The sequence below is a fragment of the Aspergillus welwitschiae genome, assembly GCF_003344945.1.
Source record: "Aspergillus welwitschiae strain CBS 139.54b unplaced genomic scaffold BDQ94scaffold_5, whole genome shotgun sequence".
Lineage (NCBI taxonomy): Eukaryota > Fungi > Ascomycota > Eurotiomycetes > Eurotiales > Aspergillaceae > Aspergillus > Aspergillus welwitschiae.
In genome coordinates, this window is record NW_020798699.1 from 199944 (window position 1) to 227943 (window position 28000).

Sequence of the window (28000 nt, forward strand, 5' to 3'; positions counted from 1 at the left end):
GCGGGCTCTTCAACCGGAGCGGGCTCTTCAACCGGAGCGGGCCCCTCGGTAGGGGTTGGCTCTTCAGCAGCGGGCTCTTCAGTGACAGGCTCGTCGGCGACGGGTTCCTCAGCCGCGGTAGGCTCTTCAGCGGCGACAGGTTCCTCAATGGTGGGTACCTCAACAGCTTCTTCGACAGGTGCAGGATCCTCGGCTGGTACTGACTCTTCAACGGCAGCCTCGGCTTCAGGTTCGTCGACAGCAGCAGGTTCCTCAATCGCGGGCTCTTCAGGAGCAGCAGGCTCGTCGACGATAGGCTCTTCAGCAACCTCTTCTTCAGCAGCAGCCTCCTCTACTGGAGCAGGCTCTTCAGCTGGAGCAGTCTCTTCAGGCGCAGGTTCAGGAGGTGTCTCATCGGGGGCTGGGGGCTCTTCGGCTGCAGGTTCTTCAGCGATATGTTCTTCTGCAGGAGCGGGCTCTTCGGGCGCCGCTTCAGTGGCTGGCTCTTCGGCAAGAGCTTCTTCAGGAACTTCACGGACACCCTCTTCTACTGGTACTTCCTCAGTCGACGGGGCCTCTTCAGGAGCTGCCTCTTCTGTTACTTGCTCGGATTCTTCAACATGAACTAGCTCCTCAGCTGGCGCCTCCTCAGTGGCGGTGTCTGCAGGAGGCTCTTCTGGTTCCGGTACCGCGTCGGCGTCTTCCTTGGGGGTCGCTTCGATTGCGGCCTCTGTGGCCGGGGCTTCCTCTGCCGCAGCCTCCGCGGGAGGCTCCTCTGCAACTACTTCCTCGGTCGGCTTTTCGTCAGATGGCTCTTGAGAATCTGTTGGTTCATCCGAGCTTGCTGCTTCCGGGGTGGTGTCCGCCGTCGCTGGAGTCTCATCGGTGGGACCTTCGACTGACTCTGAATTTGTGGCTTCCTCGGGAGATACCTCCTCAGTTTCTGCCTCTTCCGCTGGAGGTTCTGCTGCGGGTTCCGCTGACTCTGTAGTTTCTTCAACCGGTACATCTGCTGTGTCATCCGCGGTGGGCTCTTCAGCCGGAGGTTGTTCTGTAACATCCTCTCCGGCAGGTTCTTCCACAACAGCGGCTTCCTCAACAGGTGTCTCGGCGGGCGTCTCAGCAGGTGTCTCAGCAGACTCTCCGTCAGCGGTAGGTGGTTCGGGGGCCTCTTCGGAGGGCTTGTCGCCGGGTTCAACTTCTGTTGAGGCCTCATTAGTTGTTTCAGGCTGTGCGGCCTCTTCAGGTGACTCTTCGGTAGCAGCAGCCGATTCTTCCGGTGCCTCTTCAGTTGCAGTCGCTGGCTCTGCTTCAGGTTCGACGTCGGCTTTGTCCGCCGCTAAATCTTCTGTAGGCTCTGGCGTCCCTTCGTCTGTTGGTGCTTCATCCACGGTTTCGCTGGTGTCAGGATTAGGTTGTTCCTCTGGATTTTGATCCTCCGGCCCTTCCGGGGCGACAGGGGTTTCCGTGGATTCTGGCGCAGGCTCAGGTTGTGCTTCGGTCTCCTGCTCTTGAGCCTCTTCCTTCGAGTCCGCAGCCGGTTCTTCAGGCGATGCATCGCCACCATCGTCCCCGCCAACGCCGTCGGCTTCGGGGGCATCGTCATTGCTCGGGGGCGCAGCTTCGCCCTCTTCTTGACTTTCTGCAGGTGGCTGTTCTGTTGCATTCTCCGCGTCCTTGTCGATATCAACGTCGATCAAGTCGGCCGTGGTTGCATCCGCTGGCGCTTCATCTTCGACATTAGCGTCCTCAGCTGCTTGATTCTCGGCTTCTTTGTTGTCGGCGTCGACATTGTCATGTTCTGCAGAAGGATCACAACCTGGGAAGTTATCCTCTGTGTAAGGTCAGCTGACTTTGGGAACTGATATCAATGTTAGGCGTACCATTGTCAGGGGCTTCATTGTTCTCCTCGGGGGATGTATCATCTACATTCGTCGGTGCATCGTCTGCTTGGGCTTGGTCCGCTTCTATGTCCTTTGGCGCATCCTCAGCAGGTGGATCACTGGGAGGACTATCTTCCGGCGGTGGAGTGGACTCCTCTGCTTCTGGGGCGGGACTTTCGCCTTCCTCTTTTGCTTCAGTAGTTGTATCGTTGGAGGTTTCTTCAACCTCTGGTGGTGGCGTTGTTGCTTCGGTGGCACCTGATGAGGTTTAGTACAAGGAAGTCAAGCATGATAAACATCCACGTGAGAGGACATAATAGCAACTGTTGCAGGCCAGAAGGGTGTAGTATCAAAAGGCAGGTACGACATACCTTCAGACTCGGGGGACGTTGAGCCATCAGCAGGGGCACTAATCGGATCCTTCTGTAGGGGTAGTCTCGGCGGCCGGGGCAGTATCTGGTTCGACGGGGTTGTTGTTATTGTCCTGATCCTTAGGCGGCGTCAGATGATCCGTAGATGCAGTATTGACAGGGTAATATGAAAAGCTAAAGGTTTGACGGTCGAAGGTCTGATAGTGACGCTCGAAAGTCTGGTACTCAAACTTGGGAAGTTGTGCATACTGGACCGGGCGTTGCTCCATTCTCTCCGACATCAACCGGTGCCTCCGGGGTAGGGTCAAGAGAAGGGGTTTGCTCTTTGGAGAGTTGATTGTCGTTTACGGGGAGCCTTTGCTTATTATTATTGTTGTTGTTGTTCTTCTTTTTCTTGTTGTTATTTTTTTTACCCATGGCATCGGATCAGTGGCGTTTCTTGGGTCTCTGATGACCTCTTTGTGGAACGGGAGTGACAAGCGGATATAAATCTATTGAAGGGAATATGACATATGCCTGTCGAATTCTAGACAAGGCGCAGAAGACAGGGGGGAAGGCGAATGAAGAAAACCCAAAAATAGGGGCAACGCAAGAAAAAGGAACGCGAAACGAGGGGTGCTGTGTAATTGCTGGGTTAAGCAAACGCTGGGGTATGAGAGGTTGGAAGCGCAAAGGGCAGAAAGGGCATAGGCCCGATGGTCCGCCAACAACATTGTGGTTCCTTTTTTGAGGACGAAGACGAGGCGACGTATGGTAGTGCATTCGCTATCCAGTGCAATGGGTCACTGTCCAGGAATGGCTCGGGCTTGGGGCTGGGGACGTCATGAACGAACTGCCCGACGGCATCTCGTATCATTGGGCCACGTCTCACGGGCCCCATGGCCCTCCCGGACGGACATAGAAAGAGGGTCTTCTTCCGGAAGCATCACTGGGGCAAGGGAATAACCGGCGGAGCACCATCTGCAGCAGAAGCATGCAGTCGCAACTAGCAAGCAGGTGGCGGCGGGGAGTGGATGGGCAATTGTGGTCCAGATAGGATAGCTACACCACAGGGAATTGGGTGCTCCGTAGGGTGTGTCATTAGTGTGGTGGGGGTGGTGCCACAGGTCTATCAGAGGTGCTTCCGTAATTAATTTTTTTTTCTCCATCTGGCGTCAATTTTCTTTTTGTCTATTTGGCCTCTTGCGGGCAGAAGTATTGCATAGATAGTTCAAAAGTATCGTTGTTAGCCAATGCCCTGCAAGTACTTCGTACGGGGTCGTAAACCCAGTGGGAGAAAAAGCAATGGATGGTCGATAGAGACCTGCGCCTTGAGAATGCAAGGTCAAATGATTGATCTTAGGCCCAATGATTGAACATTCTAATACAGCCAATCATGCCAGCATCTGAGGCAATGAAAGGCGTAAAAAAAGCCATCGAAAGTGAAAAGGGCGCTGCCCATGGTTACTCCGACCTGTAGAGTGTACCTCATCACCATAGCCGGATCACCAGTATCATAATCATTCATGCCCAACGGCTGTTGCAGCAATAGTAGTAAATTAGACGCATGGTCCGTGAGTAGCGAGACTGGGTCCCTGGCCAGGGAAGACAAAGCTAGGGGTGGTTGGGTGTAACTAGGGTGTGAATGTTATGGCCATGGGTAAGGATTACTGTTGTGACTGTGCACCGTTCGGTGGGTAAAGGCGATCAATCATCGACGACAGCATCACTCCCCATCACCGAAGATGACAGGGGGGGGGAAGGGAAAGCTGATCAAGAGGGGGCGACGAAGATCTCCAGAAAACTGGTTATTCCGTACTTCTGGTACTGATGAAGAACTGTCGAAGCAAAAACGAAGCAAGCCAGAAGAGTCAATGGAGAAACAAACGCCTGGCGAAACAGCGAGGAAAGGGGAAAAGGGAACGAGAGGGAGGGAAACTGAAGCCGGATTCGAAACTCCACCGGACAATTCAGCAGCCGCAGATCACTGGACCGCCCAACCAGGAATAGTGGGATGGCTTCGATCGGGTTTCAGTTTGAATCATTTTCCAGTGCCTTCATTATTCATGATACAACCAGAGGTCAATTCCTCTCAGGCACCATGAAGAGGGAGGCAAAAACCCTCCATCGTGTCTCCAATCCAGATGCTCTTATTTTCCCGATCCACGATGGGGGGAGCTGGCATCCCAACAATCCGCATCGCAATTGCTTCCGAGTACAATCGAGGGATCAATAATTCCGAAGGGGGGCCCAGATCATGGGCGGTGGGCAGAAAGAAGCCGGACTCGTCGCATCCACCGATAAGTGAGGCGCATTGCTGTTCTGGCAGCCGGTGAGTGGCTACCACTGCACGCCCCCCCATCCAGGCCCGTTGAAGGCGGCGTCATTAGTGATGAGATGAATGGAGTGGCTGCAAGCTACGGAGCACACTAATCGGGATGCTAACTAACCCCATTCCTCCGAAGCCCTCTTAATTTTTCTCTTGGCTACCTGCCCATCAGGCAAGCTGCCCAGCATTGCAGCTCGCATAACAGTGTTGTGTTCTGACGGGCTCCCCGCTCGGGTCTATACAGACCCCAATCCCAATCAGCCAGCACCAATGCCTTCTTCCTCTGGCACAAACACCCTCCACGTCAACCACCCTCCGCGTCTCCCAATCTATCTATTGCCATCGCAACTGCCTTACCCATCATCTCAGATACTCAGCCAGATACCCGAGATCGTTTCTGTGCGTGTCATTGACTACTAGATCTTTCTATTGCCAGCACAGCGAATCTGTCAGGTTCAGGTCGAGATCGCCGATTATGGCGCTGATCCGACCTAGGTACGTAGTAAGGTATCCAGTTGTATAGACTACGTAGCGGGCGGGCGCCCAAATGGATGATGATGGTCACACAATTGCAGATGCCAGGTCCGACAGAATGACATGCTCTCTATGCGAGTTCAACAATTTTGCCATCATGAGGGCTTTTCTCTGGTCCCCGGCAACCCATTTGCTGACCACCAGCCAAACCCTAGTCGCTACTTTCGGTGTCATCCCACGCTGGAACATGCAACGGGCCGGAAATGGCTGCCTCCCCGCTGGATTTCACCACCATCCCTGGCCATAAGCTTTGATGTTTAATCCATCCATCTTGTGGTACCGCTTATGCATGTTTCCGCTTCGTCCCGGAGGTGCGAATTGCTAGTCCCTTCCATCCGCAAATCCCCTACCAGTGGCCCCCTCAGATGAATTGCCGTCTAAATCATACGCGTACTTTGTGCTTGAGCGCTTACCAGGTCAGCCTGCGCTGTCAAAATTCTGGCTGCCAATCACCGAGTCAAATGCCGGGCATAGGATCACTGATAGCGTGAGAGCTATCAGAATCAGCTACACTCGCCTTGGTCTGCAAGATGCTTGGGTAACCACCGCTGGCAGTGACATTGACACTGGGACCTATGTTAAAACAATGCAGAGGTTCAGAACTGACACGACCCCCAAATTCGTCCAATCAATTATTGACTTGGCTATTCTATTGACCTCGACCTCTGCCTTCTATCGTCAATTGACTCAGGCGATGACTGTTGTTCGCCACAGCCTAGCAGCAGGCATCTGGCCTCGCTTGGGCTTCATCAAGTCTAAAAATAAACAATCATGCTTTTGGGTATCCTCAAGCCGTAAACGTCCGCTGGAGAATGCTAGGCCATCCACACCTGTCATATTGACGCGGACTTGACTCCTAAGATCACCAGCCTCAACCGTTCGAGAAAAGAGAAAGCCGGCAAAATTTCCCGAAACAGGAAGCCAAGGCAATGCTATATGCAACCGTCTAGTATGATCATGACAAAACACGACAGTCACCAACAGGCTCTAGACCCAAGTATCAGCATTTGGCACCCAACGTAGCGTGCCAATGACCGAGAATGGTCATGAAGGACGTCATGTTCTCAGAGCATCCATCGATTTCCTCCACCGTGGCCCGTAAACTTTCATCACAAAGAGGACGGAGCTGCTTGCAAACGCAACCAGTCCAAGGATGGTGAAAAGCCATCCATTGCCAATGGCATCGATGATGGGGGCGGTGACTACTGAGCCCACGCAGGAGAAGATATTTCGCATGAAGTTATTCAGTGCGACACCTGCAGAGGACTTCTTGGGCATGAACTCTGTCAGCATAGTCGTTGCCATGCCGAAAATGAGCATTGATCCAACGCCAAAGAAGAAATTGGCAATCATCTACACAAACTTTGTCAGTAGGATGCCATGAATTGCATGAAGCAGAGAGGATAAGCATCATCAGGTGTGTGACACCCTTCCTGTCAGACGTCTAAGAACATACCGGTGCTAGCCAGAATACACCTCGATCTGCGCACCATCCATACCAAATCAGTCCAGCAGGGTAGAGCATGGCGCCAAGCCAGGCATTCTCACGCATCCGGTCTTCAGGACGATAGATCAATTTTCCATGCTCGTCGTATCGTTTGGCTTTTTTTGCCTCCCGCTGCATAATGCTATCCATCCAACGGCCTCCGAAGGTGCTAGCAACAACATATCCGAGCGAGTTGGGTATATATAGTAGACCAACAATAATCGTGCTGAAGTTATATGGGCTAGCACTGAACGTATGCTCAACACTGACGTTTAGCACATAAAGAGATCCAAAAGTGATACTTGCGTAGTATACAGTTAGTAGAACCGGAGGATAGCGCAGGTAAAGAATGATCTTCAAAGGGTCGAGCAACACCATCTTGAGGACTCTTAACCACCTAGTGGTGAATTGAACGACCTGTCGAGAGGATACTCGACTCACTTGACGTCTAATCGTTTCCTCGTGCTCGTTATTCGTCTCCCGTGTCTGAATTTTCGTGTTTGCCAGTGTTTCTGGGAGGGCGAAGAAGATGAAAACCACGGTGAGCCCTCCATAGGCGGCCAGAAACCAAAGCGTACTTCGCCATCCCCAGCGTTCAGCTAAAGCACCTCCTACAATCGGGGCTATCAGAGGCCCACATAGTGGACCGAGATAGAAGATATTCATAGCACGTCCTCTTTCTTGAGGGTCCCAAAGATCCGCAATGGTCCCTGCACCGACAGCCTGAACTGATGCAGATGCACCACCACTCAACATTCGCAGCACAATGAGCATAGCTATTGAACTGGAGATAGCGCAGAGAGAGTTGAAAACGACAAAGAGACTGAAGGAAATGAGGTATATTGTTCGTCGCCCCAGTCTTTCGCTGAAAGACGACCACCACAGTGGGAAGATGGACATACTAAGCATGTATAGGGAGATTGATAAATTTGTTATAGTTGTTGATGTTCCCAGTTCCTTCGATACTTGGGAGAGAGAGGCTAGCATTGACGTAAGAATACGACCAAATCGGCCCACGACTGGATGACACGGACGACTTACGAAAGAAGATGGAGCTACCCATTGGAGCTGCAGCTCCAGCCACTGCTACCACGAACGTGATAAACCATTTCGTCTTCCGCGGATATACCTTGGGGTTCTCAACTTCGGCCAGCAACGAGAGCTGACCAAAAAGTCCCCTTCGTTTCAATCTTGGTACCACTATAGGACCCTCTGGCTCTTCATCTGAAAACGTAGTGCGAACATGTGATTCCTCGTCTTTCCCTTCTATCACGGGAGAGTCGTCGGAGCCTTGAGATATGGAGTCAGGATCGCGCTTCTCGTCGGTCATCTCGTCATTAGATCGTAGGGCTTCAGGGTGAGTATGACCAGTAGGGGAAGTCTGCACCAAGTCGGCCTCAGGAATGCCCTTTGTTGTTGTCGCCATCTTCCTCCCCGTACGACGTTCCCATATGAGGAGCTAACAGCTCAAGCAGCACGATAGGGCTTCTCACAAGGAACACACCAAAGAGTCGCGACAGACTAGACTATCATACATGCGATGAAGTGAAAGTAGCATGCGCTAAATGACCGTGCCGGGCGGGCCAGTGACAAATTGTTATGACGAGGTATAAGAGTTGGCGATCATCATATACTGTCAATAAGTCGTAAGTATAGAAGTGAGTAGTGGTGAGAGAGAGTGGAAGACGAGCTGGTCGGTCCAGATAAGATAGTTGGAGAAGATGAAATTGGAGTAAGAAAGAGGAGGAGGAAGATTGGATTGCGTCTTTGCTCGTGAGTTAGTTCGTATCAGCAGGGGTCGGTTCCTCCTAATCGGGCAGGAAACTGTATGTGCCTTCCCCACTTGCTTCTGGTTGCACCTGCCATTGGATCTCAACAATTCAGGATTCCTTGATAGATCGATCCTGCTTACAAAGAATATAGACCCTGCAGTGCAGATTAGTTATCCGGGTTTCTTATCTCTTCACTACAAAGATCCCGAAGATACGAATGTTTTTCCAGTCGAGATTCAATATCCTGAGAATCCAGAGAATATCATCAAGCTGAAACTGACAAGCAGCATGTAGCACACCGCTACACACGCAGCGCGCCAGTATGCATACCGCAGTCAAACCCTTTTGGTTGCAAAATACTATCTGACATTTGTGTAGTTTACTCCATAATTAATGACCAGGTACTCCGTCAGTGTGTTAAGCCCATGAATCAAGCAGCATCTAACCCTCCCTCCATACTATAGGGGGCAAAGCCAAATTCAGGGCCAGCCAGTCAGAATCCAGCCAACTGGTGCCGTCTCATCCGATGGCGGTCATTTCCGCCCCTGATTTGGCACTAATTGGTGCTTTGCCGAGGTCAAGCCTCGCTAGATAGCCGGACGTTAATGTCCCGCTCAGTGGTGGGGATTCATAGCACGAGGAACGGGAAGGGAAACACTCTAAACCTCCGAATGCACATGGTACACGATATCACAGGCGCTCAACTTCTAACACTCGAGAGTATAAATGGTAATTAGAAGATATGATTGAGCAGAATTGCTCGTTGAGGCTCCCAGGGTCCTCCATTTGGTATTGATTGTCATGTCCGGGAGAAGAAAAACACCCCGTGACAGCATTCCAGCGCATCGCTTTCGGAACATTCTCCCTTGCAGTCAGATATGGCTTACTCCCTTCAGTCTCGCGTGGCTCTGACTATTGCTTTATCAACCGTCTTTTCTGATGACAAAGTGGACAAGTCAAAGGGCACTACTATGGGATCTAGGTTAACCCCCTGTTCCGGGAAACCCCCAAGCAGCAATGATGTTACTCGAGCAGCTTGAACAGTACAAGGAGCGTAGCCATCCATATTGATAGTACATCTGCAGTATCCAAATCTAACTCCAAGCAACAGCTATGGACAACAAAACCCTCCATCCAGCCCAGTGGATACGCTCCAGCACGACCCGCCGGCTCAGTCGCTTGCCCCACGTCCGAGCCAGAGCCAACCTCATAGACAGTTCCAGAATACGAACCCAACCAGAATTGACAACATCCAACTTCACCTATCTACTACTTACCTCCTACTACCAAAGTACCTACCTCCATACGTAGCTAGTATCCAGCTCTCCAAACCATCAATCCACCATGACCGACCAATCCACCCTCACAGCAGCCCAACAATCCGTCCACAACACGCTCGCCAAATACCCCGGCGAGAAATACGTCGACGGCTGGGCCGAGATCTGGAACGCGAACCCCAGTCCTCCCTGGGATAAAGGCGCCCCGAACCCAGCATTAGAAGATACCTTGATGCAGCGGCGAGGTACAATTGGCAATGCCCTCGCCACGGACGCAGAGGGGAACAGGTACCGGAAGAAAGCGCTAGTCCCGGGCTGCGGGAGAGGGGTGGATGTGCTTCTGTTGGCGAGTTTCGGGTACGATGCGTATGGATTAGAGTATAGTGGTGCGGCGGTCCAGGCGTGTAGGCAGGAGGAGAAGGAGAGTACTACCAGTGCTAAGTATCCCGTTAGGGATGAGGAGGTTGGTAGGGGAAAGGTGATTTTTGTGCAGGGGGATTTCTTCAAGGATGATTGGTTGGAGGAGTTGGGGTTGGGGTTGAATTGCTTTGATTTAATTTATGATTATACGGTGAGTTTTATGATGTCGCCGGAGGTTTACGGGTGGTTCTAGATGAAATGATTACTGATTTCGAGTGCAGTTCTTTTGCGCCCTGAGCCCGTCCATGCGACCTGACTGGGCGCTCCGGCATACTCAACTATTAGCTCCTTCGCCACATGGGAACTTGATCTGCTTGGAGTACCCAAGGCACAAGGACCCGTCGCTCCCGGGCCCTCCGTTTGGTCTCTCCTCGGAGGCTTACATGGAGCATCTCAGCCACCCGGGAGAGCAGGTCTCCTATGATGCCCAGGGCCGATGCAGGGGAGACCCTCTCAGAGAGCCAAGTGATCGAGGACTGGAACGAGTGGCTTATTGGCAGCCTGCCCGGACGCATGAGGTGGGCAAGGATGCCAATGGGGAGGTTCAAGATCGGGTATCGATCTGGCGCCGCCGGTGAGGCCATATCCACGGTAGATAAAGTATCGCCGGGATGGGAGTCACTGTCTTGATTGGTCAATAGCCTAATCTTTGATTGACGTTTTTGTTTTATACGCTTCTCTATGTATGTTTGGAGAGTGCGTTGTAATGCTCCCCAAGCCCGTATGTGTGTCTGTAGTAAGCCAACCAGATGACCCGCTTGCTTCCCTCTTCGTCGCCTGGTTCATCGACCTCGCCCGGTTCAATCTTTTCGATTCTCCCATCGCCTTGGATGACATTGATCTCAACGCCATATGCCCTGGCGATCGCTTGCAATTCAAGTTGTCCGCCCCATTCGGCTGTCAGCTTGACCTTCCTGGTATATTGGTCCAAAGGCTCCTCCATGAATGGTGCAAAGTCGTCCTTGTGGTCGCTAATGAAGTCCGCCGCCACAGCTCTAACCGCCCGATACCCGTCATGTTTGGGCGAAGCCACGGTATCAATGCGGGATTGAGTGGGAGGCTGGAGGATCATTCTCTTCGGGTCAGGTTTCAGACCAATGCCTTGCTCGTCCAACTGGCATGCGATGGCAGAGAACAGACAGTGACCATCCGGGTTTATGTCAACCTCCTTCAACTGTAAGCGCTTGAACACGCCCTCCATGACCTCTTTCTCATTCCCACGATGATCGGTTTGGTTTGCGGCCTCCTCCGCAGCAATTGCTGACTGCGCTGCTTGTTCCGCTGCACGACGTGCTAAACGTGCCTTCTGGCGATTGGGCTTCTTAGGACGGGGGCCGGAGGGTTGCGGGGTTGCGGGGGTAGAGCTCTGGGGCGACGATGGTGTTGTCTCAGATGGGCTATCTGCATTTTGCTGATCCGGTGAGTCACCAGCCTCATCAACGTTTCGGTCCCCTTCACTGGATTCGTTCAAACTGAGGTCTTCGATGCCATCCACAGGCTGGTCCGATTCGCCATTTAATTGCGCGATCTCGGCTTGTTGCCGCTCAGAGAGCTCTCTCTGGAGCCTCTCGCAATCATCGTTGATTCCTTTGCGAGTCTTCTTCGTGGCAGACTTCTTCTTCTGAGTGATTCGAGCCTGTAGATCTTTCTGTTCCTTGCGGTGTTTAGCTTGTAGCTCCTCCATCCTGGGAAATGTGGGATGCGCTAGTCCAACTGAAACTCTATAAATGATTCTAGAAGGATGTCGAGAATTGAAATGATGGACGAACGCGAAGGTAAGCTATGCAAGAATATAAACAAGGGTATCGTGACAAGGTAGGAAGTTCAATTCAATGCTGAACATGCACATGGGTGGGATGAAGCTCAGCCCCGCCAAAGCCTTTCGTGACTTTTTCTGGATCACCCGATCGGCGCTTCTGTTGTTGATACCTAAGGCATCAAGATCTGGTCTCAGGACTTTTCGGCCAAATTGAACGACCGTCTAGAGGAGATAAGATATCGGCAACAATGAAAGCTGAGCCATGTGTATCCACCAGCCATATGTTTACTGCGCACCGTGCACTCTACTGATCGAAGTCCTGCTGGCCTTTGCCACTGACATGCCATGCAAGCAACTACTAATCACTCCAGAAATGCTGCATCATCGTTCTTCCGTTCCGCTCAGCCTCGGTATCTTTTGTGTCACCGTTGAGTGACCCCCGGTAGTTCGGGTATCCCCATCATCCCCGGGCGGACCTAGGCGGTAAGGTAGTACATCTATAAGGGGTAGATCAGCGTCTCTGTCCAGACCTCACACGCGCGGCTGACTGAATTTCTTGCAATCGGTTGTCCAGTTATTAACTGACTACTTTGATCTCCTCTAGCTTCCAAATACAATCTCTATCACACAGACCATCACCATGGACGTTCAGCAGTTGTTCAACGTCAAGGTACGTACTGCGGAGATGCAGAGTAGAGGGCTCGGACTGTACAGCTGAGCTGAAGATCTAACCATGCGCTTAGGGCAAAGTCGTGCTGGTCACTGGTGGCGCCAAAGGAATCGGTCGGATGATCTCAGAAGGCTTCGTAAAGAACGGCGCCACTGTGTATATCTCGTCGCGAGATGCCAAGTCTTGCGATAAAGCTGTAAACGAGCTCAATGCACTTGGCACGGGCAAGGCTTATGCTATCCCTGCCAATTTCTACCAAGAGGAGGAAGTCAAAAGATTGGCCGAAGAGATTGCTAAGCGCGAGAGCAGTAAGTCCAGCCCCTGGAGTGTTGCTCCTTAGAGGAGGGTGGGCGCATAGTGCACTAGATTAACACATTCCACAGAGCTGCATGTTCTTGTCAACAACTCTGGGTCCAATTGGGGTGCCCCGTACGATGAATACCCTTCGTCTGCTTGGACACGAGTTCTCACTCTCAATCTTCATCGGGTATTCGACCTCACCAAGCTTCTCACCCCTCTACTGGAGAAGGCCGGTTCATCTGGCGACCCGGCTCGCATTATCAACATCGGTAGCATCGATGGCATAAGGGTTCCAGCTCTGGAAACCTTTGCATACAGTGCCAGTAAAGCTGGATTGCACCATTTGAGTCGTGTTTTGGCACACCACCTTGGAAGACGGAACATCACGTACGTGTAACCCCCATATGGTCGCTTATCCCCGGCGCTTGGGCTGACCCGGCACTACCCGCAGATCAAACTCTCTGGCCTGTGGCCCATTTGAGAGCAAGATGATGGCTGCCACATTGGAAGCACATCGGGAGACAATCGAGGGAAGTATTCCTTTGGGTCGTATTGGTACCCCCGAGGATGTTGCAGGAGCGTGCTTGTTCTTGAGCAGCCGCGCCGGCTCGTATGTGAATGGCGCGACAATCACCCTGGATGGTGGTAGCGCAATCACAGCGAAGCTCTGAATTGTAAGCTGTAAGCAAGATGGAATGGATATTTGGGGTAAATGGAAGTATGTGTATGCAATGTAGATTTGATCTAAGCCTACATGCAGAAGGTCCAACCTAACCAGTTATTTGTTCCCATTAAACTTTCTGAACCGAGGTAGACCTGGCAGTCCGTGCCCAAGTCATGCAATGAAATTGTTCAAACTGAGTTCAAGCCACCCATCTTGTCTCCCCTACCATGAAGAAGGCAATACGACTGGAGGCTGAACAACGAGCTTGACATCATTCTAGGGGTGGCATATGACAAAGGAGGATGTCATGCTGAGCGGATAACTATCATCATTGGAAGGAGCATGGCTGAAGGGATTCACTTCCTCAACAAACCTTCCAAGTATTGCGAATGATTAGCGTTTGCCTACCTTGCCTTCTGACAATCCCAATATTATCTACTCTTCTTGTCTACTCCAGTCAGCGCACCTCGAAAAAGCAACCAGGTGTTTTGCATCTTCCACGCCGAAGGTTGCTGCGGCGATCTTCGCTCGCCGTCAGCCACCTTTTCTAGTGCGAACTAGAACCGTTGGCTTAGAAAATTCCCTCCTATATCGCAAAGGTGCATCTATACAGCCTTCATCTAAGCTCTGCTGACCGATCGCGTGGGGTTGTGATTTTCTGGAAGCGTATTGGTCCGGACAAATCGCTCATCATACCAGCGCGGGGCTCTATTGGCACAGAATAAAGATCTCACAACGGGCTCTCCCAAGATCCTAGTCCCGGTAAAGAGTCAGAGATTGCTGCTGGATCTGGGTAAACTAATCTTTTCTAGGTTCGTCTCTACAATCATTGCTTTCGATTCTCATGATTGGCTTGTTTCCCAACCCGCCGGAATCGTTTCGTCTCCGATCTATGAGCATACCTGCTGTGCCGCAGTATGTGGAAGCTGCAGGCTAATTTCATCACTCTACATTGTGCGTTGCCTATCATTACGGTATTGGTGGCAAAAGTAACTCATATACTGGGACAGATGCATATATTCTTTTTCTGGGTCTTCTGGGATTGGTTGTCCTCTATCCCTATGGCAATCTCCGCGCCATCGATGCATACTTCTTCGGCGTAAGCTCTTCGACCGAGTCAGGGCTCAACACGTTAGTCGATCGTTTACTTTATCATTTTACTTGTTTTCGGCTTTTAGGAGCAAGGTCTGACGTGGATATTATTTTTAGAGTCGATGTTAAGGACATGAAGCTTTACCAGCAACTCTTCATCTACTTTGTCCCAATCGTCTCGAACCTTGGATTTATCAATATTCTGGTGGTAGTTGTCCGCTTGCTCTGGTTTGAGAAACGGCTCAAAGAGATCGGTAGCTAGTTTCATGTGCTAGGTTGCGTGATGTTCGAACTTTCGCTGATACAATGTTTTCTAACAGCACCTGGTGTCCTTGATCGAAAAAGCAATCCATCGAGCTCCAATGCTGCACGCTACGACCCTGAAGCGCATCCTCGGGCGCTGAGTGAGCCTTCTACGTCAGAAAACGGACCAGTTGACTCAACAGAGAAGAAGGAAGTCGATGATGGCCAGCGCTTGGTCGGCTCGAGAATCGGGCATGTGGTACCAGAGAGGTGAGAATGTGGCCCTATACTTGTAGCTCCTGTGAATAGCATTGCTAATCGTGATATAGGCCAAGAAGCACTGGCAATGTACGACCTGAAAACAACAGCTCGGATTCACACGCTGCTGGTATATCGCGGAGTATCTCCTTTGCGGACACTACCAAGGCGCTCTACATTCCTTCACCGCGAGAACGCGACAGAGGTACTTTGACTTCATGGCCCTTTTGACGGCCAGACAATAGCTTATAGGCAATAGGGGTGCCGATAGCAGAAGTCCAACGAGGACCGGGTGAGGACGGTAAGCCTGGCTACTAGCTCTGTTGCAATCAAATTAGTCTGACACCAGGAAGTCATCGAGGAGGACGATGAGGACGCCGAAACAGAGCGGAGAAACTCTGAAAATACAGATGAGCTCTCTGAAAATGGTAGAAGCGCCACCGGTGGTTTACCATTCGAGCGGGTAGCATCTTCTCTGTTCGTGATTGGGAAACAACCTAGCAGGGCTCGAGAGCCATCTCTTCGACCGGCCATATCTCTCTCCAAAGACGCAAATCTCCCTGAGCTTTCCATACAAGCAACACTTGGAAGGAATTCGCAGTTCCACAATCTGACTGCTGCAGACCGAGAGCGATTGGGCGGCATTGAGTACCGGAGCTTAAGGCTACTCCTAAAAATCGTAATAGGTGCGTACAAACAGCTTCGCCGTTCCCTTCTCTGCGACCAGTAAAAGCTCATCTGTCATTGAAAGGTTACTTTGTTGGGCTTCATGTTTTTGGTGTGGTGTGTCTTGTCCCTTGGATATTGCATTCAAATCGTAAGTATAGGGACTACCTCCACGAATGCGGTCAAAATGAAGTTTGGTGGTACGTTCTGGCAAGGAAAGGCCTAAAAACAACCTATATGTTCTGATATATATAGGGCGATCTATTCGGCTCAGACGATGACCAGCAATCTGGGACTTACCCTTACTCCGGATTCCATGATATCATTCAACGATGCCGTGTTCCCTATGCTAGTCATGAGTTTTCTTGCTTATGCTGGGAACACTCTGTATCCTTGCTGCCTCCGTCTTATTATCTGGGCTATGTCCAAGTGTACCCCTGAAAGCTCTTCTCTTAAGGAGCCACTCGAGTTCCTGTTGAAGTACCCTCGTCGGTGCTACTTGCTCCTCTTCCGCAGCAAGCCAACATGGATTCTTTTCGGAATTATCTTTGTGTTGAATTTTGTTGATGTTCTCTTGATCCTGGTTCTTGATCTCGACAATCCTGCGGTCAACGATCTGGCCCCCGGGCCTCGTGTGGCGGCAGCTATTTTTCAGTCAGCATCCTCACGGCACACAGGGACAGCATCATTCAATCTTGCCGACGTAAACCCGGCAGTTCAATTCAGCTTGCTCGTCATGATGTACATTTCGGTGTTCCCTATCGCTATCAGTGTACGAGCTTCCAACATCTATGAAGAAAGATCGATTGGAGTCTTTTCATCAGAAACCGATATGGACGAAGCTGATGGCAAGAGATACGTTCTAATGCACATGCGAAACCAACTCAGCTTCGATTTGTGGTACATTTTCCTTGGAATCATGTGCATCTGCATTGCAGAGTCGGGGAAAATAATGGACCCCACGAAGCCGGTTTGTGACCCTTGTTCACCGTAGGGAGCATTGCTCTGACTTGGACAACAGGCATTCTCCGTGTTCGCGATATTTTTCGAAGTCGTCTCAGCCTAGTGAGTATAGCCACGCCATTGTTACTGCGCGTAGATGTACCTAACGTATGCACAGCGGAAACGTCGGCCTAAGTCTAGGATACCCGACCGCCTCCACCTCATTCAGTGCTCAGTTCGATATCTTCAGCAAGATAGTCATCTGTGCCATGATGATTCGTGGACGGCACCGTGGACTGCCATATCAGCTCGACCGCGCGATCCTCATCCCCAACAACCGACTTGTGGAGGATGACAAAGTTGAGACTCGACCAAGTATCTCCCTGCCACGCATCCGCAGTATGGATCCGACGGACAGCAGATACATGAAGATGAAGAAAGCCCATACCAGATAGCAGGAAAACTTTGTCTTTGGGTTTGGGCGCGACTCTCTTCAGGCTTTCTTGCTTTGCTGGGGGAGGTGAAAGGTTAATGAGTCTTGGGAGTGTACAGGGTGTCCCACACCGACGAAGATCTAGAATGTACATAGACTCTGAAAGATCATCCCACTCTCATTGTTGCTGCGTGCTCCATACTAGAGATATATCTATCGAGTGCCACGTCAAGAGCTCGACCAACAGATGCCGCGGAGACCCACAGACCTCCTTCATTTTTGCTTTATTGGTTTGGTCCTCGTGACCACTCGTTATCTGGTAGGATTTGCTTTTTCCGGATTACTCCTTTTTCCTTCCCTTTTTTTTTTTTTCACGCTTCTTTTTGTTTGTTTTACGGAATTGGCCAACAACTTATCTCCAGAGTCCATTCAGTGCAGCACAAGTCGGCGGGAGGCAGCCGGGGAAATACCGAAGGGGGGAATTATTGAGTGGAGCGGCGACATCATCGGGCCCGTGGCGTCATAGTCTCCAAGGGAACTTCATTCTCTAGATCAATGGGATGCCGTTGGGTGCTGCCGCTCAATCCGGGCAAGAATAACAATTATAATCATAATAGATAATCGAAAAATCCCCTGGTTAGCGAAGAGTACAAATTCAACACCCTGAGACTATTTCTCCTTTTTTTCTCTCTCATGCTTTTCATCTCAACCAGTATATATTGAGAGTTACACACCGCCGAATTGCACACAAACCAAAACCTTCAAAAGGAACCAGCCAAACCGAAGACCGGGTGTTGTGACGTACCCCCCCAAAATCGCACGGGAACTGAACCGCCGCTGGTGGCCAATCCATCTTACACGAAATTCTCTTTGTCGTGTGCTTGCATTGTCTCAACCCTCTTACCCAGAACCCTACTGTTTGTCCTACCATCCTCCCCAGCTTTAGCGAGATTGTCTGCGGTACGAAGAGCATAACCTCTTTTTCCTTGGGTACCGTCTCGAGTCCAAGAAGAGTTACAACGCCACGAACGGGCTTAGCGTCTTCAATAATTGGTGTCGCAGTGTCACCCCTTAACCCAACAAATCCATCCACCCCTGCTCGGATCCCCCGTTTTCGCTCTAGCCTTTCGTTTGCCGGGCCTGTCATCGAACGTCTCTTCTATCTACCATACCACAATCTCACAATCTCCCGACGATGAGCTCGTCAAGTGCTCAGCATCGACGCAACACGTCTCTCGATCCATTCTCCGACCCCGACGTCTACTATGGCGATGAGGATAACATTGCTCGCATGAGAGACCGTAAGCGGGCATTCTCTTCGGTACGTCCGGATTCCATCGCTCCCCCTAAGATAAGCTGAGATTCGGCCTTGCTGACCCCAACACCTGTGAACAGACTCTCAAATCCTTCAATCGGGACGATATTCAAGAATTTCTCGGAGGCGGATTTCCCGCAAGAAGAGCGAGTCACGGTACGTATAAGAAAAGGAAAATATCCGAACTATCTTGAGATCGTGGGCTGACCCGCGGGGTATACAGATGAGACGCCGGCTGTTCCCCGCAAATTTCTCATTGACGTTGACACAACGCTCCACAGTCTGTTGGAGCGGGAAGACACAGATCGGAACATGCAGATTACGATAGAAGATGTGGGCCCCAAGGTATGTGTGGTCGGATGTCAAGCAAATAAGGTCATTTCGAGTCACTAATGCACTGTCTTGCAGGTATTCTCCGTGGGAACCGCTGCATCTTCGGGATACAACCGATTCGACTTGCGAGGAACATACATGCTTTCCAACCTCCTTCAGGAGCTCACAATTGCCCAAGATTACGGTCGGAAACACATTGTTCTTGATGAAGCCCGTCTCAGTGAGAACCCGGTCGCACGGCTCTCTCGGCTCATTAAGAATTCATTCTGGAACGCCCTGACACGGCGTATTGATGGACATAACATCGCTGAAGCTGGTCGCGATCCCAAGGATTGGACAGACGACCCGCGGCCTCGGGTCTATGTCCCTCCGGGTGCACCGGAGCAGCTTGAGTACTACAAGGGCATCGCGGAAGCGCATCCCGAGCTGCGCCTGGATGTGCAGCTGTTGGACTCTAATATTACTCCGGAATATACCAGAAAGCTGAATGACAAGCCCGGCCTTCTGGCATTGGCCATGGAGAAGAAGGTTGACGAAGCCACAGGGAAGACCGAGTATAGTGGAGTTCCTTTCGTGGTTCCGGGAGGAAGATTCAACGAGCTCTATAACTGGGATAGCTATATGATGTCCTTGGGTCTGCTGGTCAGCAATAGAGTCGACCTGGCTAAAGGCATGGTGATCAACTTCTGTTTCTGCATCAAGCACTACGGGAAGATCTTGAACGCAAACCGCTCGTATTACCTCATGCGTTCCCAGCCTCCGTTCTTGACCGATATGGCTTTACGTGTCTATGAACGGATCAAGAACGAGCCTGATGCTATGGAATTCCTTCGAAATGCGACGCTCGCCGCAATCAAGGAGTACTACAGCGTTTGGACGGCCGAGCCGCGATTTGATCCGGTGTCTGGTCTTTCCAGATATCGCCCCGAAGGTGAAGGAGTTCCTCCGGAGACGGAGCCGACCCATTTCCTTCATATTCTGACTCCTTATGCCGAGAAGCACGGCATGACCTTTGAAGAATTCGTTGAAGCCTACAACGAACGGAAGATCCTGGAGCCAGAGCTCGACGAGTACTTCCTGCACGACAGGGCCGTGCGAGAGTCGGGACATGACACAAGCTACCGTTTGGAGAGGGTCTGTGCCAACCTGGCTACCGTCGATCTTAACTCGCTGTTGTACAAGTATGAGGTGGACATTGCCCGCATCATCCGCACCTACTTTAAGGACAAGCTCGAGATCCCACAGGAATTCCGGACGGCGTCGACCCAGGATATTCAATTCGAGTCATCCTCGGTCTGGGACCGTCGCGCGCGCAGAAGAAAGATACGGATGGACACTTACCTCTGGGATGAAGAGAAGGGAATGTATTTCGACTATGATACTGCCAAGCAGGAGCGCACCACGTACGAGAGTGCCACCACCTACTGGGCAATGTGGGCTGGCCTCGCGACACCCCATCAAGCATCGCAGCTGGTGCAGTCCCTCAAGCGGTTCGAGGCCTACGGAGGCCTGGTCTCGGGAACCGAAGAATCTCGGGGTGCCGTTGGCCTGGATCGGCCTAACCGGCAATGGGATTACCCGTACGGATGGGCACCCCAGCAGATGCTGGCATGGACGGGCCTGATGCGCTATGGCTACCAAGAGGAAGCCGAGCGCCTGGCATACAAGTGGCTGTATATGATCACCAAGGCATTTGTTGATTTCAACGGCGTTGTCGTCGAGAAGTACGACGTCACCCGGCCTATTGACCCACACCGGGTGGATGCCGAGTACGGCAACCAAGGTGTGGATTTCAAGGGGGCTCCCCGCGAAGGGTAAGCGTTGTTCCCTTCCTGATGAATAATAACAACTACGCGAACGTAACACTAACCCGGTCAATTTTCTCTAGGTTCGGATGGGTCAATGCCAGCTACGTGTACGGGCTGGAAATACTCAATGCCCATCAGCGACGCGCCCTGGGAGCCATCACGCCGTATGAGACGTACAACAAGGCGGTGGCTGTCCAAGACTTCTAAAATTGGAATCCGGGAAGACGAAGAAAGGAGAGAGCATGATCGCATTTAGCGCGGCTATTTGTTTTCGCCCGTCGTGGCACTTCAGCTTTCTGCACAAAAAAATGGGAAAAAGGGTTATGCGGGCACAGTTTCTATAGCTTTAGAATCGGTTGGATGAGGGGCTATCTTGACTTTTGGTTATAGAGGTTGCATTGCCTGCTGTGATTGTTTGGTTCTGCAGACACAACAGAGAGAGATGGGAGCTTGTTATTGTTCCGAGGTGGACATATTCATAGTAGAAGTGACGAGTCTTCTTGAATGCGGCGTTTGTCTTTTATCGGGTGACTGATTTGATGATTATGTTGTTGTTTCTTTCTTCGGGTTTGCGTTTTCTAGCCACAAAGTCCACGATAAAACGATTAGGTAGTAACGAGAAATAGTAGTAGTTAATGCATTCTTCCGGATTTGGATGATGATGATGAGGATTTATCCTCTTACCCTATAAGCAAGTAAGCAACGATCGGAGATCGATCCAGGGTCTGTCTGACTCAGAAGTCATGAGTGTCAGATGAATGAATGAATGGATGGATGGATGACCTCCCACAGACAAATTCACATGTGAATCACAAGTACATCTTACTGCATCTTGGACGACTACCTACCCATTATTTCCCCTTTTCCCCAGACATCCATCCCATTCCAATCCATCCATTTCCCCAAGCTTAGTATCCGTACTAGAAGTACTAAACAACACGTCCACGCACCCCCGAAACCCCCAAATCCAGCCCAGCTGAAAGCCCATGCAACAGCCCCCAGAATCTCCGAAACCCCCAACCACTCACCCCAGTAGCAGATAGCAGATAGCACTACCATGATACGAAGTACTTTGTATAGACCTACACACATACTCATGTTATATAAAAAAAGAAACTATCCCTGTAGACAAGAACACCTCATCTCCGAACCACACCCACCCACGCACCACCCCTCGTTTTACACCTCCCGATGAAAACTATTCGGTCAACGTCCGAAAACCTCCTCCACAAATAAATACATTCTAAAACAAATGACATGTAGATACTCGGAACACATCTCCTTGATTTCCCGACCTTGCGTGGCTTACGAAGAAGACTATACGGAAGCAACAGCTACGAGGTGATCGTGGATCGGCTATGAAGCGGCCAGCTGATTGGGTGGCGGGATGCCGAGGCTGGACAGTCCCGTGTGTATTGATGCCTGAGGGGTAATGGATACGGGGTGGTGTGGGGGAGGGAGGTAGGGTCTGGGGGTTCTGGCCAATCAGGGTGAAGGGACAGGGGGTTGGATTGGGGACGGGAGTGGTATGGTATTGTAAATGGGTAGAGTCGGAGGTGAGTTGGTGCTAGGCACATGCGTGCTGCCTGAGAGTGGATTAACGTCATTTACTTCTTACTATGTGAGGCTGTTTTCGTGGGGTAATAAGGTAGGTAAGTAGTTGAATTGTTGAATGTTGTGATAGATGAGTTTGAGTATCGTTTAGTTGCTATGTACTGGAAGTTGAGATGAGAAACATTTACCTAATGCTTAATAGAAAGATTGAGTTATTATTGCTGTAGAAGCACAGAATCATTGGCATGGCATGTATTGAGAGTTCTGCTTAACAAGTGGCGACCTGTTTTCGGCTTGGTCCCTTTAGACCGAGGATCTTCGTCAGGTCTCGATCCTCTCTTCCGAACCAGCAACCAACTTCCTTAGTACGCCTCTGCCTTTCCCACCCCCGATCACTAACTGGCTTGTGAAACCCTTGGTTCAACCTAATTGTTTCGTCCCATGCTAACTTACCCCCGGTTTTGTTTGCAAGAGATTCAGATACTCCGGGGCAAGCTGGCTGGCCCCTTTGGTCCTTGCGCCCTTTCCTTCTTGTCCCGCTGAACCGAACGTTTACCGACCAACCTACGCTGGGCCCCAAGTCTAGTCATGACTTGTGACGCATCGAGGGATATGGCGCATGCTTTAAGTAGCTGGGTGTTTCCTTTGGCTTGTGATTCCGGTTTTATTTGGTGATTGACTTTATTTGACTGTACCCTTTTCTCTTTTCTCTCTTCTCTCTTCTCTCCTCTCCCCTCTACTTCCTCTCTGTCTTTCTCTTTTGGTTGTATACGAACATTGTTGGATACATTGTATTATACTATATCCATTTGCAAGAATTAGATCATCGCTTATACTCCCTCGTCTATACTACACATCATGGCTTCCTTTGAAGAAGAAGACCGGAAGTATCTGGACGATGTCCAGGCCGTCCAGAAGTGGTGGCAGGACTCCAGATGGAGACACACCAAGCGCCCCTTTACTGCTGAGCAGATTGTGGCTAAGCGCGGCACCCTGAAGATCGAATACCCTTCCAATGCTATGAGCAAGAAGCTGTGGAAGATCTTGGAGAGCAATTTTGAGGTTCGCATGTCCCTGCTCTGTGGTGGTTGACATATTTCCTAAACTTATCGGTCTTCCATTAGAAAAAAGTACCTAGCTTCACCTATGGCTGTCTGGAGCCGACAATGCTCACCCAAATGGCCAAATACCTTGACACCGTCTACGTCTCTGGCTGGCAGAGCTCCTCCACCGCCTCGTCCACCGACGAACCCTCTCCCGATCTTGCTGACTACCCCATGGTAGGTCTTAAAAAGATGTTGTTGGTTGTGGGATCACTGCTAAGACATGAGTTAGAATACCGTCCCCAACAAGGTCAACCAGTTGTTCCTGGCTCAGCTGTTCCATGACCGGAAACAGCGCGAGGAACGCATCACCACTCCCAAGGAGCAGCGTGGCAAGGTGGCAAATGTTGACTACCTCCGCCCCATCATTGCGGATGCCGATACCGGACATGGTGGCTTGACGGCCGTGATGAAGCTGACCAAGCTGTTTATTGAGCGTGGTGCTGCTGGTATTCACATTGAAGACCAGGCTCCGGGTACCAAGAAGTGCGGCCACATGGCCGGAAAGGTGCTTGTGCCTATCAGCGAACACATCAACCGTCTGGTGGCTATCCGTGCGCAAGCGGATATCATGGGTATGTAGCATTCTTCTTCGCTCAATATGCCCGGCATCAACTGACTCTATTCAGGCACCGATCTGCTTGCCATCGCTCGAACCGACTCCGAAGCCGCCACTCTCATTACCTCCACAATTGATTACCGCGATCATGCCTTCGTCGTGGGCTCAACAAACCCCAACCTGCAGCCCCTCAACGACCTCATGGTGGCCGCAGAGCAGGCTGGCAAGAACGGAAACGAGCTGCAAGCCGTCGAAGACCAGTGGGTTGCTCAGGCTGGCCTGAAGCTCTTCAGCGAGGCTGTCATCGATACCATCAACAAGAGCTCCTCTGGTAACAAGAAGGCCCTCATCGATGAGTACCTGAAGAAGGCCAAGGGGAAGAGCAACCGCGAAGCCCGGGCTATTGCCAAGGACATCACTGGCGTCGACATCTACTGGGACTGGGACGCCCCTCGCACCCGGGAGGGCTTCTACCGGTACCAGGGAGGTACGCAGTGTGCGGTGAACCGCGCCATTGCGTATGGACCATTCGCAGATCTCATCTGGATGGAGAGCAAGCTGCCCGACTATGCCCAGGCAAAGGAGTTTGCCGACGGTGTTCACGCTGTGTGGCCAGAGCAGAAGTAAGTGTTGTCCTGATTTGCATTGCATCAGCGGAGACTTCGATACTAACCTGACACTTTAGGCTGGCGTACAACTTGTCGCCCTCATTCAACTGGAAGAAGGCGATGCCGCGCGATGAGCAGGAGACCTACATCCAGCGCCTGGGAGCCCTGGGATACTGCTGGCAGTTCATCACCCTGGCGGGTCTGCACACGACGGCGCTGATCACGGATCAGTTCGCCAAGGCGTACGCGAAGCAGGGAATGCGGGCGTACGGCGAGTTGGTGCAAGAGCCCGAGATGGAGCAGGGGGTGGATGTGGTGACTCACCAGAAATGGAGTGGTGCCAACTACGTGGATAATATGTTGAAGATGGTGACGGGCGGCATCAGCAGTACGGCCGCCATGGGCAAGGGCGTCACGGAGGATCAGTTCAAGCACTGAGGAAGAAGCGAGTTGGTGACTGACTGATGGCAGATTTGCATATTGCTTTTATTTTCTATTTTCTCCGTTGTTCCGTGAGCTAGCTATGATTTATCATCGTATATACCACAATGTGATAGCCGTTGACATTAAGTTGATGAGCAAGGGGTAAATAAGCTCCTAAGCTATCCGCAAACAGAACGTCTTGCGAGGCAAGTGGGTCGCGTGCATGACTCAACCCGTAGCTGTCATTTGTTAAGTTAACTAGTGGACATGTGAGCAGTGGCCAACAACGGTTCTCAGTTCGTAAAAAGAAGAACTTGCGAGTGGGAATGGAATTTCCTCGGCTGTGCCGCGGAACAGATGAGGGGGAAAAAAGGAGGCATGTGCCAGGAATGCTTGGAAATGGATGGGAATGGATGGGGAATGGATGGTTTTTTTGCCCCTAAAAAATGAACGGCTCGGTGAATTTGCTGATCACCAATCCACCCGGCCTCGGTCGGCGGAATGGCTGCTCGTTATATTATCTGGCCGGACGAACATCCCCGGACTGCTTTGCTCTCACTCACTCACTCTCCAGTGGTTTCTTCGTATTCCATTATTCATAGGAGTAGATAAGGGAGAATAAATCAGGGGCTTGTCAGTCCACTCAGCAAGCTCCGCATTCGGTTTCCTTCTTAATCTCTTCTCGGCTGAACTTCCGCCCTTTTTGATCCTTCGTTCCTCTCCTCCTGTTCCATTCCTTCCCACCTGTCATCTTCATTCCTTCTCCCCTCCCCTCCCCTCCAATCTCTCTCCACCACCTTAATTATCTCACCATGGGTGCCATTGAAATCCCTCCTTTGGAGTATACTCCTGTCGATGAGGTCGCTGACCGCGTCTCTCGCTGCCGCAAGACTTTCCATGAGCACACCACTCGCGATGTGGAGTACCGGCTGGTCCAGCTCCGCAAGCTTTACTGGGCGTGCGTAGCTGTCCCAAAGTACCTTATTTGACTACCTTTCGGGTAGCTCCCCGCATGACTTTTAATATGTGGCTAATTAATCTACTTCATGCAATAGCATCAAGGATCGTGTCGACGAGATCCATGAGGCTCTGCGACTGGATCTGAACCGGCCTCTCTTTGAGGCCGTCATGGCCGAGAGTACCTGGCTGCTTAACGACATTGTCTTCGTTTGCCGGAATCTCCCCAAATGGGTCAAGGATGAGAAGGCCGAGGACATCGAGCTCACCTACAAGTTTACCAGTCCCAAGATCCGCAAGGATCCCTTGGGTTGCGTCTTGGTTATTGGGTATGTTATCCTTTAGGTTTTTTCTTCCTGTGGGATTCCTCAACAAATTTTCTCCTCTCCCCCCCTATTTTATTTTGGTTGGGGTTTGAGACAAGGCTAACGGCGACCGTTATGGGGTCAGTGCTTTCAACTACCCTTTTCAGTTGACACTGGGTCCAGTTATTGGCGCTATCGCGGCGGGTAACACCGTTGTCATCAAGCCTAGTGAAAAGTCCTCCAACTGTGCGGTGGTCATCCAGCAGATTGTCGAGGCTGCTCTCGACCCCTCCGCCTACACTGTCGTTCAGGGTGCTATCCCCGAGACTCAGGCCCTGTTGGCCGAACGCTGGGACAAGATCTTCTTCACCGGCAGTGCTAATGTCGGTCGCATCATCGCCAAGGCGGCGGCTCCTAACCTCACCCCCATTGTCCTGGAGCTGGGTGGCATCAACCCGGCTATCATCTCCAAGAATGCCGACGCCCGACTGGTCGCGCGCAGATTGTTCTGGCCCAAGCTGATGAACGCCGGTCAGCTCTGCACGTCGCAGAACTATCTGTTGGTCGAGAGGCCACTTGTTGATGCTGTTGTTGAGGAGTTCAAGAAGACCTACAAGGAGTTCTACCCCCAGGGCGCCAAGGGCTCTGCGGACTTCTCCCATATCATTGACGATGCCTCTTTCCACCGGATCAAGGGCATGATCGACAACACCAAGGGCAAGATTGTCATGGGTGGCAGCATGGATGAAAAGGAGCGCTTCATTGAACCTACTGTTGTGGTGGTTGACTCGCCTGAAGACTCCATGATCACACAGGAGAGCTTTGGTCCTCTCATCCCTATCCTGCCTGTTGACAGCATTGAGCAGGCTGTCCAGATCGCCAACGGCGTCCAGTCCACGCCTCTGGGTCTCTACCCGTTCGGCTCCAAGGCTGAAGTTGAGAAGAGTACGTCCCTAAAGGTGTATATTTTGCCGTACAACTTGATAAACTGACGTGTGCTACAGTCCTGTCACAGACCCGCTCCGGCGGTGTTGCCGTCAACGACGCCGCCCTGCACATCCCCACCCTCCCCTTCGGCGGTGTTGGCGAGAGCGGTCAGGGTGCTTACCGGGGTAAAGCCAGTTTCGATGTCTTTGTGCACCGTCGCACAATCACTACTAGCCCTAGCTGGATCGAGAGCTTCCTCGCTATCCGCTACCCGCCCTACAATGGCAAGGAGGAGCTCTTCAAGAAGGCTGCTACTTTGATTCCCGACTTTGACCGCGACTGCAAGAAGGTCCAGCTGAGCTGGCTCAGATACATCTTGACTCTTGGTGGCGGCAGTGCCAAGTCTGGTGCTGCTCGTGCTACTGTTGTTGCTGCTGGTGAGTGATTTCTGTTATCAGCATCATTCGTCGTTTTCTGCTACAACCAACTCCCCCTTTCATCTACTGCGTATCGTTTGTTAGATATGCCAGACTTCTTACCTCCGCCTCCCCTTCAGACCGAGAGTGAATTATCCCGCATGTCGCTTCCACGTTAACTGGATACCCCGATACCCTGGATACGTAATCTACATATACACTATACATAATATCTATTGATAATCTCGCTTAATGTTTTCATATAATGTTCTGCGTTATGTTCCCACGATATACGAACATATACTTACATATCTATGATTAGTGGCTTATATCGCACGTCAAGTGCTCGAGCGCCGATTGGCGAAGCTCTAATTTGCGCCAGCATATCTTTACCTGATTCGGTCTTCTTTTTGGAGTTAGTCTTTCTTCTGGATGACTGTATGACCGTGCGCCATTCGTTAATCATTTCCTTTTCTTTTTCCTTATGGTCTGTTCTTTGATCCCCGATTGGGACGTGGGTTTCATCACATATAAGATGATCTAACTAGCTGAAAGTATGCGAACATGACGAGGTAGGGTGGACAGGCATGTACATATTAGTGAAGTTATGTAACCAAAGTAAGTGGTTTATGTCG

At 51.2% G+C, this 28000-nt stretch overlaps 8 protein-coding genes across 8 annotated transcripts; 6 read left to right on the plus strand and 2 right to left on the minus strand.

The window, feature by feature from the left end:
• Positions 1 to 6131: 6131 nt before the first annotated feature.
• BDQ94DRAFT_166987 (MFS transporter) lies at positions 6132 to 7987 on the minus strand (the record flags this gene model as incomplete). Its single annotated transcript, XM_026770697.1, has 3 exons — positions 6132 to 6428; positions 6532 to 7541; positions 7603 to 7987. The coding sequence occupies 3 exons, from the start codon at positions 7985 to 7987 to the stop codon at positions 6132 to 6134; spliced, it is 1692 nt and encodes a 563-aa protein (XP_026629920.1).
• A 1585-nt stretch (positions 7988 to 9572) lies between these two features.
• BDQ94DRAFT_103420 (putative thiol methyltransferase) lies at positions 9573 to 10659 on the plus strand. The gene is made up of 2 exons (XM_026763383.1): positions 9573 to 10181; positions 10252 to 10659. The coding sequence occupies exons 1-2, from the start codon at positions 9678 to 9680 to the stop codon at positions 10606 to 10608; spliced, it is 861 nt and encodes a 286-aa protein (XP_026629921.1). The 5' UTR covers positions 9573 to 9677; the 3' UTR covers positions 10609 to 10659.
• BDQ94DRAFT_103432 (deubiquitinase OTU2) lies at positions 10467 to 11840 on the minus strand. Its single transcript, XM_026763384.1, has one exon. The coding sequence runs from the start codon at positions 11712 to 11714 to the stop codon at positions 10710 to 10712; it is 1005 nt and encodes a 334-aa protein (XP_026629922.1). The 5' UTR covers positions 11715 to 11840; the 3' UTR covers positions 10467 to 10709.
• A 314-nt stretch (positions 11841 to 12154) lies between these two features.
• BDQ94DRAFT_137072 (short chain dehydrogenase/reductase family) lies at positions 12155 to 13622 on the plus strand. The gene is made up of 4 exons (XM_026764992.1): positions 12155 to 12459; positions 12533 to 12767; positions 12843 to 13146; positions 13211 to 13622. The coding sequence occupies exons 1-4, from the start codon at positions 12430 to 12432 to the stop codon at positions 13428 to 13430; spliced, it is 789 nt and encodes a 262-aa protein (XP_026629923.1). The 5' UTR covers positions 12155 to 12429; the 3' UTR covers positions 13431 to 13622.
• Positions 13623 to 14340: 718 nt separating this feature from the next.
• Positions 14341 to 17079, plus strand: BDQ94DRAFT_157233 (putative potassium uptake transporter; the record flags this gene model as incomplete). Its single annotated transcript, XM_026768716.1, has 11 exons — positions 14341 to 14377; positions 14434 to 14554; positions 14633 to 14769; positions 14836 to 15028; positions 15088 to 15221; positions 15276 to 15317; positions 15370 to 15702; positions 15768 to 15882; positions 15938 to 16652; positions 16704 to 16747; positions 16803 to 17079. 11 exons carry the CDS (start codon positions 14341 to 14343, stop codon positions 17077 to 17079), a joined length of 2148 nt encoding a protein of 715 aa, XP_026629924.1.
• An 839-nt stretch (positions 17080 to 17918) lies between these two features.
• Positions 17919 to 20877, plus strand: BDQ94DRAFT_103466 (alpha,alpha-trehalase). The gene is made up of 5 exons (XM_026763385.1): positions 17919 to 18378; positions 18453 to 18528; positions 18596 to 18717; positions 18781 to 20519; positions 20594 to 20877. Exons 1-5 carry the CDS (start codon positions 18253 to 18255, stop codon positions 20718 to 20720), a joined length of 2190 nt encoding a protein of 729 aa, XP_026629925.1. The 5' UTR covers positions 17919 to 18252; the 3' UTR covers positions 20721 to 20877.
• A 1878-nt stretch (positions 20878 to 22755) lies between these two features.
• Positions 22756 to 24953, plus strand: BDQ94DRAFT_137093 (isocitrate lyase 1). Its single transcript, XM_026764993.1, has 5 exons — positions 22756 to 23172; positions 23242 to 23347; positions 23403 to 23745; positions 23800 to 24352; positions 24415 to 24953. The coding sequence occupies exons 2-5, from the start codon at positions 23246 to 23248 to the stop codon at positions 24773 to 24775; spliced, it is 1359 nt and encodes a 452-aa protein (XP_026629926.1). The 5' UTR covers positions 22756 to 23172; positions 23242 to 23245; the 3' UTR covers positions 24776 to 24953.
• A 381-nt stretch (positions 24954 to 25334) lies between these two features.
• Positions 25335 to 28000, plus strand: BDQ94DRAFT_137097 (hexadecenal dehydrogenase). Its single transcript, XM_026764994.1, has 5 exons — positions 25335 to 25718; positions 25816 to 26046; positions 26168 to 26967; positions 27027 to 27386; positions 27688 to 28000. Exons 1-5 carry the CDS (start codon positions 25573 to 25575, stop codon positions 27735 to 27737), a joined length of 1587 nt encoding a protein of 528 aa, XP_026629927.1. The 5' UTR covers positions 25335 to 25572; the 3' UTR covers positions 27738 to 28000.